The sequence below is a fragment of the Schistocerca cancellata genome, chromosome 6 (assembly GCF_023864275.1).
Source record: "Schistocerca cancellata isolate TAMUIC-IGC-003103 chromosome 6, iqSchCanc2.1, whole genome shotgun sequence".
Classification (NCBI taxonomy): Eukaryota; Metazoa; Arthropoda; class Insecta; order Orthoptera; family Acrididae; genus Schistocerca; species Schistocerca cancellata.
The window spans coordinates 53,447,060-53,460,911 of record NC_064631.1 but is presented as its reverse complement, the minus strand read 5'-3'; the positions used below and the strand labels follow the sequence as shown (position 1 = coordinate 53,460,911).

Below are 13,852 nucleotides of genomic sequence, written 5' to 3'. Positions count from 1 at the left end.
TTTCCAAGTACCCATTCAGCTTTTTTATGCATTTCTCGTATTTCCTGATGTGCTATGTTTTTGTCATTTACATGAAACAAATTATGCAATCTATATAGGTATTCAAAGAAGTAAGAAATAAAGGTACTCGCTAGCTCTTCAATTTTGTTTTCTTTTCGTCTGCATATCCTGTGGCCTGTAATTTCTAAACGCAGTGTTAGACGTCGCCGAGAGGAGTACTGATTCGAAATTCCCATGAATTTAGTACATCTTACTTGCTACGTTCTCAAAACGCTGTCATCTTCAAAGTGCGGAGCTTAGAGCTGACCACAGATACTGCTGCTTGGAATCCCTGCTTATGCGTTTTAGAGACATGACTGTCGCATTAACTAGCGTCTTCTTATAATTTATTTCTAATATGAAATCGTCGGAAGAAAAAAAAAGATATTTGCTGTCATGGTAATCTCTCATCGCACGATTGATTACCAAAGCTGTGTGGGACTGACTCGAGTAATGGACCTTTTTACATCTGCCTCTTGCGAAATGTTTTGATGGACGACTGTGAAACCAGGCCCACACGGAGGATTTTCGAGGCTCTCAGTTCGACCTTCGGCGATCACGCTGCCGCTGTGTGAACGATTGATGGCTTAGCGTCCCCACGACGTCTTATCGTGTCACACGTGGCTACACTTCTCTAGATAACTCTCTCCATAGCATTACAAACATACATATGTTGCTTGCGTACAGCACCTTCACACAGTTATATTAATGTACCTCGCTGTTTGGGTACCGCAGACTGCAAAACGTCGCAGTGAGGCGATGTGTACGCGAAAGCGACGAAAATAGTGAAAATTTAATTTTTCGATCTTCATTTACTACATCACATTGAAATTTAAATTCCCGAATATTACGTTCCAATTCCGCTCCTAAGTTTAATGAAAATACTAATTAACGAAACCGTGTACAAGGCAGGTTCCTTTGTTGTTCTGTATTTCCTCATATTGTTCCTTCCTGAGGTATTTTCTTCCAGTTTTATGAAGCCACAATGTGGTGAATATTTCCGTGTTTAGAGATCCAGAACTTCTACAAGAGTGTGTGCATGGAAAAACTGAAAATCCGAATGAAACTTAGAAATATCTGATAAGAAAAACATGCCCCAAGACATTTTTTTACACTACTGATGAGGTAGCAGCGTATTATGCTTGTTTAATTTTTAACTATGCTAATCATGTCAGACTCCGGACTCTACAGAGGCTAGGATCTAGGATTTGATCCAGGATCTTTCACACTGTCAATATTGAAGGAAATCGAAAACAGGAGTATTCGTGCAGCTTGCATTGTTACTCACTTTGAAAATCCGGCGAACGTAAGAGTACAAGCAAAGAAGACGGCTTGAGGACGAAGTGGAGAATGCATGTGATTTGCAGTAGTTCACCCAGGTAAGGTAAGGCCTAATACAAACAAACGCTGTCAAATATCTGATTAAGATTTTCCGTAACTTGCATTTTGGCAACTTTATACAGTAGAGTCACGATAGTTCGAGATTTTTTTTTAAGAAAGTTGCAACGATATACTTTCTTTTTTTTACTGACATGATAAATAATGAAAACATCATTGCAAAAGGTAGATAGGGAGAGTACAGTTCAGTGACAAAGCAGACAACAATGTGATCAACACCGACGATTAGCTCGCTCCCCTATTGCGCGCACATCTGTTGTCAGTTTGGCACGAAATACCCCGACTGCTGCCGGCTGCTACCAATCAAAACTGGGGAGTTCATACGCTGCTGTAGTTCACAGTACCTGTACTGTACAGTGTTGTGTGTCGTTTTGTTTGTTGACTGTGTGTTCCGTTGTACACCTTACAAAAATGAGTGCTGTAACAAAAAAGAGGAAATTTGTGCCTTTGTATCTAAAATTAGAAGCACTAAGATGACTTGACAAAGGAGAAACAATAAAAAAAGTTGCTCTCGAATATGGTGTCGGTGAAGTTACTGTTGGTGACTGGCGAAGAAACCGACTTAAATTGGAACAGTTTTCTTCACAGAAATGCTCACACGAATCTCTCAGTCGAAGAAGAATAAAGATGTCAGACTTCGAAAAAACAAGCGAGGCACTGTTCATGTGGTTTACCAAACAGAGACAGAAGGGTGCTCCGATTTCTGGCCCAATCTTGCAAGAAAAAGCTTTGTTTTTCAGAAACCAGCTGCAGGAAGGAGATGACAATTTCGCCGCTAGTGAGGGCTGGCTCGACAAGTGGAAGAAGAGGTATGGAGTGCGTCAACTAGACGTATGTGGAGAAAAACTGTCTGGTGACACTCAGGCCGTTTCAAAATTTACCGTCGAGTTTAAAAAAATCATAACTGATGAAAATTTGTCTAATGAACAAATATATAATTGTGACGAAAGTGGTCTAAATTTTGAAATGTTACCAGTGAGAACACTTGCTTCTTGTGGAGAAAAGAGTGCTCCTGGGCACAAAAAAAAAAGGTAAAGAGCGGCTCACAGTTGTGGCAGCTTCAAATGCAACTGGAAACCACAAACTAAAACTAATTGTGATAGGGAAGTCTGCCAAGCCAAGAGCATTCAAGAATGTATCCATCTCAGCTCTTCCGGATGTCTATACACATCAGAATAATGCCTGGATGAACCAGGAAATTTTCAAGAACTAGTTTTTTAACTAATTTGTACCTGACTGCAAGAATTTTTTAAAAGAAAGGGGACTGCCATGCAAAGCAATTTTGCTCATGGATAACGCGTCCTCATATCCAAGTGCAGGAGAACTGCAGTGCGACGGTATCCGCGCCATGTTTTTTCCCCCCAAACGTTACCTGTCTCATTCAGCCCATGAATCAGGGCGTTCTGGAATGTCTAAAAAAAAAAGTATCGACGGCAATTGCTACAGTCAATCCTGCATTCCGAAGACAACGAAAGCATTGTAGGAGCTTTGAAGAAAGTGGCTTTGAAGGGCGTCGTGTACTGGATTAGCGAATCTTGGAGCGAAATAAAGTCAGACACAATTTCTAACCCCCCATGAACCATGGACCTTGCCGCTGGTGGGGAGGCTTGCGTGCCTCAGCGATACAGATGGCCGTACCGTAGGTGCAACCACAACGGAGGGGTATCCGTTGAGAGGCCAGACAAACATGTGGTTCCTGAAGAGGGGCAGCAGCCTTTTCAGTAGTTGCAGGGGCAACAGTCTGGATGATTGACTGATCTGGCCTTGTAACATTAACCAAAACGGCCTTGCTGTGCTGGTACTGTGAACGGCTGAAAGCAAGGGGAAACTACAGCCGTAATTTTTCCCGAGGACATGCAGCTCTACTGTATGATTAAATGATGATGGCGTCCTCTTGGGTAAAATATTCCGGAGGTAAAATAGTCCCCCATTCGGATCTCTGGGCGGGGACTACTCAGGAGGACGTCGTTATCAGGAGAAAGAAAACTGGCGTTCTACGGATCGGAGCGTGGAATGTCAGATCCCTTAATCGGGCAGGTAGGTTAGAAAATTTAAAAAGGGAAATGGATAGGTTAAAGTTAGATATAGTGGGAATTAGTGAAGTTCGGTGGCAGGAGGAACAAGACTTTTGGTCAGGTGATTACAGGGTTATAAATACAAAATCAAATAGGGGTAATGCAGGAGTAGGTTTAATAATGAATAAAAAAATAGGAGTGCGGGTTAGCTACTACAAACAGCATAGTGAACGCATTATTGTGGCCAAGATAGACACAAAGCCCATGCCTACTACAGTAGTACAAGTGTATATGCCAACTACCTCTGCAGATGATGAAGAAATAGATGAAATGTATGACGAGATAAAAGAAATTATTCAGGTAGTGAAAGGAGACGAAAATTTAATAGTCATGGGTGACTGGAATTCGTCAGTAGGAAAAGGGAGAGAAAGAAACATAGTAGGTGAATATGGATTGGGGGGAAGGAATGAAAGAGGAAGCCGCCTTGTAGAATTTTGCACAGAGCATAACTTAATCATAGCCAACACTTGGTTCAAGAATCATAAAAGAAGGTTGTATACCTGGAAGAATCCTGGAGATACTAAAAGGTATCAGATAGATTATATAATGGTAAGACAGAGATTTAGGAACCAGGTTTTAAATTGTAAGACATTTCCTGGGGCAGATGTGGATTCTGACCACAATCTATTGGTTATGAACTGCAGATTGAAACTGAAGAAACTGCAAAAAGATGGGAATTTAAGGAGATGGGACCTGGATAAACTGAAAGAACCAGAGGTTGTAGAGAGTTTCAGGGAGAGCATAAGGGAACAATTGACAGGAATGGGGGAAAGAAATACAGTAGAAGAAGAATGGGTAGCTCTGAGGGATGAAGTAGTGAAGGCAGCAGAGGATCAAGTAGGTAAAAAGAAGAGGGCTAATAGAAATCCATGGGTAACAGAAGGAATATTGAATTTAATTGATGAAAGGAGAAAATATAAAAATGCAGTAAATGAAGCAGGCAAAAAGGGATACAAACTTCTCAAAAATGAGATCGACAGGAAGTGCAAAATTGCTAAGGAGGGATGGCTAGAGGACAAATGTAAGACTGTAGAGGCTTATCTCATTAGGGGCAAGATAGATACTGGCTACAGGAAAATTAGAGACCTTTGGAGAAAGGAGAACCACTTGCATGAATATCAAGAGCTTTGATGGAAACCCAGTTCTAAGCAAAGAAGGGAAAGCAGGAAGGTGGAAGGAGTATATAGAGGGTCTATACAAGGATGGTCTACTTGAGGACAATGTTATGGAAATGGAAGAGGATGTAGATGAATATGAAATGGGAGATATGATACTGCGTGAAGAGCTTGACAGAGCACTGAAAGACCTAAGCGAAACAAGGCCCCGGGAGTAGACAACATTCCATTAGAACTACTTATGGCCTTGGGAGAGCCAGCCCTGACAAAACTCTACCATCTGGTGAGGAAGATGTATGAGACAGGCAAAATACCTACAGACTTCAAGAAGAATATAATAATTCCAATCCCAAAGAAAGCAGGTGTTGACAGGTGTGAAAATTACCGAACTATCGGTTTAATAAGTCACAGCTGCAAAATACTAACGCGAATTCTTTACAGACGAATGGAAAAACTGGTAGAAGCCGACTTCGGGGAAGATCAGTTTGGATTCCGTAGAAATGTTGGAACACGTGAGGCAATACTGACCTTACGACTTATTTTAGAAGAAAGATTAAGAAAAGGCAAACCTACGTTTCTAGCATTTGTAGACTTAGAGAAAGCTTTTGACAATGTTGACTGGAATACTCTCTTTCAAATTCTGAAGGTGGCAGGGGTAAAATACAGGGAGCGAAAGGCTATTTACAGTTTGTACAGAAACCAGATGGCAGTTATAAGAGTCGAGGGGCATGAAAGGGAAGCAGTGGTTGGGAAAGGAGTAAAACAGGGTTGTAGCCTCTCCCCGATGTTATTCAATCTGTATATTGAGCAAGCAGTAAAGGAAACAAAAGAAAAATTCGGAGTTGGTACTAAAATTCATGGAGAAGAAGTAAAAACTTTGAGGTTCGCCGATGATATTGTAATTCTGACAGAGACAGCAAAGGACTTGGAAGAGCAGTTGAACGGAATGGACAGTGTCTTGAAACGAGGATATAAGATGAACATCAACAAAAGCAAAACGAGGTGAATGGAATGTAGTCAAACGAAGTCGGGTGATGCTGAGGGAATTAGATTAGGAAATGAAACACTTAAAGTAGTAAAGGAGTTTTGCTATTTAGGGAGTAAAATAACCGATGATGGTCGAAGTAGAGATGATATAAAATGTAGACTGGCAATGGCAAGAAAAGCGTTTCTCAAGAAGAGGAATTTGTTAACATCGAGTATAGATTTAAGTGTCAGGAAGTCGTTTCTGAAAGTATTTGTATGGAGTGTAGCCATGTATGGAAGTGAAACATGGACGATAACTAGTTTGGACAAGAAGAGAATAGAAGCTTTCGAAATGTGGTGCTACAGAAGAATGCTGAAGATAAGGTGGGTAGATCACATAACTAATGAGGAGGTATTGAATAGGATTGGGGAGAAGAGAAGTTTGTGGCACAACTTGACTAGAAGAAGGGATCGGTTGGTAGGACATGTTTTGAGGCATCAAGGGATCACAAATTTAGCATTGGAGGGCAGTGTGGAGGGTAAAAATCGTAGAGGGAGACCAAGAGATGAATACACTAAGCAGATTCAGAAGGATGTAGGTTGCAGTAGATACTGGGAGATGAAGAAGCTTGCACAGGATAGAGTAGCATGGAGAGCTGCATCAAACCAGTCTCAGGACTGAAGACCACAACAACAACAATTTCTAACTCATGGAGGAAAATTCTACAGGAAAGTATGCCAGACACAGAAACTGAATATTTAGCAGATGAGGACGATCAACCATCGTGTAATTTAATCAGAAGATTGCCAGGTTGTGAAGAGGCAGAAGAGGTGGAAGTAGGCGAGTGGTTAAATTCGGACGAACAGTTGGAAGTGACAGACTCTTCTATAGTTGACATGGTTAACATTCCATGGCAGTGTGAGAGTGACGAGGCAGAGGCTGCACCGATGATGAGTCCCACCGATGGCTACGCTGCTCTCGAGGCCGCCATATGCTACGTGGAACAGCAGCCTGAGGCGACACCAACTGACCTACTGCTCCTGAGACGTTGGAGTGACATAAGGTTGCAGCTTCGCCAAACAAAAGACACTTCACTATTACTTGTCTAAATAAATAATTATTGTTATTCTGCCAATGCAAATGTATGTGTAAATACTTTTATTTTAATAAAGTTCATATTTCGACCTGTATTCTTTACAATATCACAATATTTCTTTTTCCCATTCAAATTCCAGTAGTCCGAGTTTTCGATAGTTCGAGGTGGTTCCGGTCCCGTTCACCTCGAACTATGGAGACTCTACAGTATACCTTTTCCTCGCAAGCTACTGAAGTTATAATACTTAAATCTGGCAAGCAATTAGTTAAAACTATAGTTAAACATTCTGTGGATGGAGTTTTCATTTGCAATAGCAAGGCATTTATGTAAGAGAAGAGTCCCAAGATTTGGCGCACTTTTTTTTTCACAGAAATTTGGAGAGGTGTAAATATCTAGCAAACGAAGATATCAATATTATGTCCCACAGATATTTCTCACAACAATAAATCAAACTTTGTACATAAAACAGTAACTGCATTCTGACATTAAAAAAAAAAACATTTCTGCTCACCTTGCTGAATAATTTTAGTCGTTTATGATTAAAAATTTTAATAAGCAAAAATTGCACTTGTGTATCCATATAAAATTCCTTAACGACTGTACCAAATTTAGTTAATTGCCTTGAAAACTTTGGACTTTGAGAAAGCTATGACTTAATCCAACTTCGTATATGTCCATTCTTAACTTCAGAACCCTGTGATTTTTAATGTGATTCTTAGGTAATGCTCTCTGAGATTTTCAGTTTTGGGTGCTTTGACGAATGATAGCCGTCTGTGATCATTTACTTTCTATCTTCAGAATAACATTCTTATTAAAAACACTTACATTGCGCGCGTCCGCCGCTCGTCGTCTCGCGGTAGCGTTCTCGCTTCCCGAGCACGGGGTCCCGGGTTCGATTCCCGGCGGGGTCAGGGATTTTCACCTGCCTCGAGATGACTGGGTGTTTGTGTTGTCCTCATCATTTCATCATCATCCAGGAAAGTGGCGAAATTGGACTGAGCAAAGATTGGGTAATTGTACGGGCGCTGATAACCATGCAGTTGAGCGCCCCACAAACCAAACATCATCCCACTTACATTGCGTCTAATACAGTCTGGGTAACATCTGCCGGTTGTAGTTTAGTTTTGGGCCCATCGCGGTTATTTCACGACACGGTTTTAAAGCTGTGGTTTCCTTGATAGTGGGCTAAAAAAACGTTCTCCTTGTACTGCATTGTGCTGTGCTGTGCTCTTTTGGGGGTGAGTTTAACTTTGATGTGGACGAGATAGTGATTCTAGTCGACATTTGTACTTCTGCGGGGTAGAACGTCGTGAACTATTTTCAGAGAACAGTGTGTGATAGCGACGTGAGGGATCTGATAATTAGTAAGCAGCTGGATGGGGTACCCCAGGTCTATTGTTTCTGAGAATGTCTCCTTGAGGTCGACGTGATTTTCAAATTATTTCATTGACACAAGGCAATGGATCTGGCCCTATTCTCTTATATTGGGAACCTGATAACAGTTTTTTTGGTACACTTTATCTCCGCCAAGTAGTGCCAAGACATAGCCCTGTAGGATTTTTAAATTTTATCCATGACAATACAAAACCCTTTTATATGGATTTTTCTCAAGAAAGTTTTGGCTACTTGTGATTTATTTACTACAATGATGTATTTATTCTGTTGTGTGCAATATTTTGTACAACTATAGTTCAATTAAATATTATTTTCGAAGTGTCAGTTCTGTGAATGGCACAGGATGATTTCGGTATGGCTGTGTTTCGATGTCCCCGTCAATCCTATCTGGTAAGGTTCCCATATCACTGAGCATACTGTAGCTGAGGACGGACAAGATGGGTGTAACCAAACTCTTTGGTAGACTTACTGCAACTTCAAACTGTTCTTCCAATCATCGAAATGTCTACTGTTTGTCTTCACTATTTTATATGTGATGGTTGTAATTTCAGTTGCTCGTAATTGCAATACCTAGGTATTTACGTGAAACTTCTGGTCCTAAATTTTTGTTATTTATTGGTTTACCGAAATTTAATGTAGTTTTTAGTATTCAGTCAAACTTCATATCTTTCAGGTTCAATTGCCGCTTCTCTCACTATAGAGGTATCTTTTCTAGTTCAGTTTTTAATTCGTTTTCATTTTCTGATGAAGTTGATAGGCGGTAAAAAACCGCAATCAACTGAAAACATTAAAATTTGGCTGGTCAGGTTGTCTCGTAAATCGCATATATAAATTAAGAATAGCAGAAGGCCTGCAGCCTTTCGCCGGGAAACGTCAGATGGAACTTCACTATATGACTTCCTATTAGTCACTATGACCTATGACCTCTCTGACGGGAAATCACGAATCCAGTCGCACAAAGGCAACGATACTTAATCCCGTGGAATTTCATTACAGCTCTTCCCGTGCACCACTAGGGACCCGGACAGCAAAAGTGAAACACGCTGGAAGGTTGCGCACGGCGCATACACATATGCCAAGTTTGGCTGCACGGAATACAGAGAGAGAGAGAGAGAGACAGAGAGAGAGAGAGAGAGAACGAACCTTAGACGGCACAGGATGTCGTTATAATGTTAACGTCAGATGACCAGCGGCAGCATTTAATTCTGGAGTACGGCAAAATCTATACGAGTCTTAATTCCCGTATTTTCCCTAAGGTTTCTTTATTGCAATAGTGAAAAGTTCTTAATTGTTGGCCGGCCGGTGTGGCCGTGTGGTTCTAAGCGCTTCAGTTTGGAACCGCGTGACCGCTACAGTCGCAGGTTCGAATCCTGCCTCGGGCATGGATGTGTATGATGTCCTTAGGTTAGTTTGGTTTAGGTAGTTCTAAGTTCTAGGGGACTGATGACCTCAGAAGGTAAGTCCCATAGTGCTCAGAGCCATTTGAACCATTTTTTCTTAATTGTTTGGTTGCATCAAACATATGAAAGAGGACGTAATATTTTGCTCCAGCGGTAAAATTCTAGAATGACATGAACGACGAGGATTTTGAGACAAAACAGCATGTAATAGTTAATTGACTGCAGAACTTTTAGCAGTGACCAATATTTTCCAATATATTATTATGCATGCTACCTTAACATTGTTTCAGTACCTGTGAAAGATTAAGCAAAAATCATACAAGAAACGCTTAATTTGTGTAAAAAACAGGGATTGTGGATAGAAGTGGATGTAATTTCATGCAGAATCATGATAAAATATTTCACATGTATTAACGAGGAATCGTCGGGTAATTTAATGCGTTTTGCCATAATCACTGAGAAACTACAAAAGCAATCCTGCCAGCCGGACATCCATAACTGTACATTATAATAACGGTTGAAAATACCGCTTCAGTTGTAAAGGTATTTTCATTTATTTTTCAGTGCTTCGAGCACGATCCGTTTCGGGATACCACATGCCATCATCAGGTGTGATAATTTTGTGCTATGACCCCGAGCACCGCGATGGAGAGTATATGACGTGGCGCAGCTCCATTGAGTGCAGAGCAATCACGCCTGTTGAAGGGTGTGTAACAGCCCGAAACCGGTCGTTGTCTAAGTGCTGAAAAATAAATAAAAAGAGCTTGAAACTGGACCGGTATTTTCAGTCTTCTCTGAAATGTCCAGAATGAGATTTTCACTCTGCAGCGGAGTGTGCGCTGATATGAAACTTCCTGGCAGATTAAAACTGTGTGCCCGACGGACATTCGAACTCGGGACCTTTGCCTTAGGCACACAGTTTTAATGTGCCAGGAAGTTTCATATCAGCGCACACTCCGCTGCAGAGTGAAAATCTCATTCTGGAAACATCCCCCAGGCTGTGGCTAAGCCATGTCTCCGCAATATCCTTTCTTTCAGGAGTGCTAGTTCTACAAGGTTCGCAGGAGTGCTTCTGTAAAGTCTGGACGGTAGGAGACGAGATACTGGCAGAAATAAAGCTGTGAGGACGGGGCGCGAGTCATGCTTGGGTAGCTCAGTTGGTAGTGGACATGCCCGCCTACGGCAAAGGTCCCGAGTTCGAGTCTCGGTCCGGCACACAGTTTTAATCTGCGAGGAAGTTTCTCTGAAATGTGATACCGTCCTTTGTAAAAAATAATTAACTACCAACAATATGTTTCAAACTCTTTGTTGCCTTTGCAGGTGGCCAAATATAAAAAGGAAACCCATCACATTAACGCTGAAAATTTCTGAGAAATTTGGCAAATTGCGTTGCTGTGTGTGTAGTAGTGTTGCAAGAAGTTGTTCAATTATTGTGATAATTGAATGCTGTCAGCTACAATGAGAAAAACTGAACCGACTGCTCGTATTCGCCTATCGTGAAGCTTTTCTCCCTTTTTCACGTGACGTGTTGCTTCAAGCCTAAACACGACAGAGAGGGAGGCGGGGGTGGTTGAGCGCGGCCTTTACAGGGTGTCCCAGGAGCAATGGTCGGTATCCACGGATGACAGGGACCATCATTAACAAGCGAAAATAACTCTAGCAAACATGGGCTCTAAAATGTACACTTTGAGATCCTTCACCACTTTTTCATGTTCGATACAGTTGTCTTAGCTCTGCAGGTATGCATTTTAGGGCCCACGGTTACGAGACTTTTTTGCTCTGAATGTACGTCAAGATATGTCCTCGAATACCGGTCATTCCTGTGTACGTAGTCTGAGGAGCGGACTCACCGCGGCTGTGCACACGTGTCTGCGCAGGTCCACGGCCGGCAGAGGCCCGCCGCCGCGCCGCCGCCGTCGGGTGGAGTCTCCTGTCGCGGCCATGTCTGCTGGCGGACTGAGCGCCGCGGAGGAGCGCCGCCGCAGATATTGAGGCGCCGCTGGGGCCCCAGGGTCCTCCGCGCCCGCCCACGCACAGTGGACGCAAGCAGCTCGCTGCTAGCCGCTACCCGACACCTGCTCCGCCGCCGCCGCCGCCGCCGCCTAACGAGAACTCCCCGGGCCCCTCCGCCGACCAGCACGTCTGCCGGCCGATACGCGCACTTGTTCGTTAGGGGTTAAGGGACTGAGCAGCCAAGTCATCGGCCCCTCGTTCAACAGACGCAGGACGCAGTGCAAAGACAGGTCCCACGACGTTGTACTGCAACGGCTATAGCATACATGTATTGGATTTGCTACTGAAGTAGTAGATACATGTAAGAAAGACAATCGTGACTACTACCTTTATTTGTAATGTTGTTGTTGTTGTGGTCTTCAGTCCTGAGACTCGTTTGATGCAGTTCTCCATGCTACTCTATCCTGTGCAAGCTTCTTCATCACCCAGTACCTACTGCAACCTACATCCTTCTGAATCTGCTTAGTGTATTCATCTCTTGGTCTCCCCCTACGATTTTTACCCTCCATGCTGCCCTCCAATACTAAATTGGTGATCCCTTGATACCTCAGAACATGTCCTACCAACCGATCCCTTCTTCTGGTCAAGTTGTGCCAAAAACTTCTCTTCTCCCCAATCCTGTTCAATACTTCCTCATTAGTTATGTGATCTACCCATCTAATCTTCAGCATTCTTCTGTAGCACCACATTTCGAAAGCTTCTATTCTCTTCTTGTCCAAACTATTTATCGTCCATGTTTCACTTCCATACATGGCTACACTCCATACAAATACTTTCAGAAATGACTTCCTGACACTTAAATCTATACTCGATGTTAACAAATTTCTCTTCTCCAGAAACGCTTTCCTTGCCATTGCCAGTCTACATTTTATATCCTCTCTACTTCGACCATCATCAGTTATTTTGCTCCCCAAATAGCAAAACTCCTTTACTACTTTAAGTGTCTCATTTCCTAATCTAATACTCTCAACATCACCCGACTTAATTTGACTACATTCCATTATTCTCGTTTTGTTTTTTTTTTATGTTCATCTTATATCCTCCCTTCAAGACACCATCCATTCTGTTCAACTGCTCTTCCAAGTCCTTTGCTGTCTCTGACAGAATTACAATGTCATCGGCGAACCTCAAAGTTTTTATTTCTTCTCCATGGATTTTAATACCTACCCCGAATTTTTCTTTTGTTTCCTTTAGTGCTTGCTGAATATACAGATTGAATAACATCGGGGAGAGGCTACAACCCTGTCTCACTCCCTTCTCAACCGCTGCTTCCCTTTCATGTCCCTCGACTCTTATAACTGCCACCTGGTTTCTGTACAAATTGTAAATAGCCTTTCCTTAATCTTTGTTCTAAGATAAGTCGTAAGGTCAGTATTGCCTCACGTGTTCCAATATTTCTACGGAATCCAAAATGATCTTCCCCGAGGTCGGCTTCTACTAATTTTTCCATTCGTCTGTAAAGAATTCGTGTTAGTATTTTGCAGCTGTGGCTTATTAAACTGATGTCCGGTAATTTTCACATCTGTCAACACCAGCTTTCTTTGGGATTGCAACTATTATATTCTTCTTGAAGTCTGTGGGTATTTCGCCTGTTTCATACATCTTGCTCACCAGATGGTAGAGTTTTGTGAGGACTGGATCTCCCAAGGCCGTCAGTAGTTCCAATGGAATGTTGTCTACTCCGGGGACCTTGTTTCGACCCAGGACTTTCAGTGCTCTGTCAAACTCTTCACGCAGTATCGTATCTCCCATTTCATCTTCATCTACATCCTCTTCCATTTCCATAATATTGTCCTCAACTGCATCGCCCTTGTATAGACCCTCTATATACTCCTTCCACCTTTCTACTTTCCCTTCTTTGCTTAGAACTGGGTTTCTGTCTGAGCTCTTCATGTTCATACAAGTGGTTCTCTTATATACAAAAGTCTCTTTAATTTTCCTGTAGGCAGTATCTATCTTACCCCTAGTGAGATACGCCTCTACATCCTTACATTTGTCCTCTAGCCATCCCTGCTTAACCATTTTGCACTTCCTGTCGATCTCATTTTTGAGACGTTTGTATTCCTTTTTGCCTGCTTCATTTACTGCATTTTTATATTTTCTCCTTTCATCAATTAAATTCAATATTTCTTCTGTTACCCAAGGATTTCTACTAGCCCTCGTCTTTTTACCTACTTGATCCTCTGCTGCCTTCACTACTTCATCCCTCAAAGCTACCCATTCTTCTTCTACTGTATTTCTTTCCCCCATTCCTGTCAATTGTTCCCTTATGCTCTCCCTGAAACTCTGTACAACCTCTGGTTTTTTCAGTTTATCCAGGTCCCATCTCCTTAAATTCCCACCTTTTTGCAGTT

General features: G+C 42.1%; 1 protein-coding gene across 2 annotated transcripts in view; it reads right to left on the bottom strand.

Moving 5' to 3' along the window:
• Positions 1-11,431, bottom strand: part of LOC126191448 (venom dipeptidyl peptidase 4-like) — a 362,149-nt gene extending 350,718 nt beyond the window's left edge. For both annotated transcript variants that reach the window (XM_049932327.1, XM_049932328.1), the window contains exon 1: positions 11,336-11,431. In XM_049932327.1, the coding sequence (XP_049788284.1) occupies positions 11,336-11,428 (93 nt within the window). In that variant the 5' untranslated portion in view covers positions 11,429-11,431. The remainder of the gene's footprint in view (positions 1-11,335) is intronic.
• Positions 11,432-13,852: the final 2,421 nt, after the last annotated feature.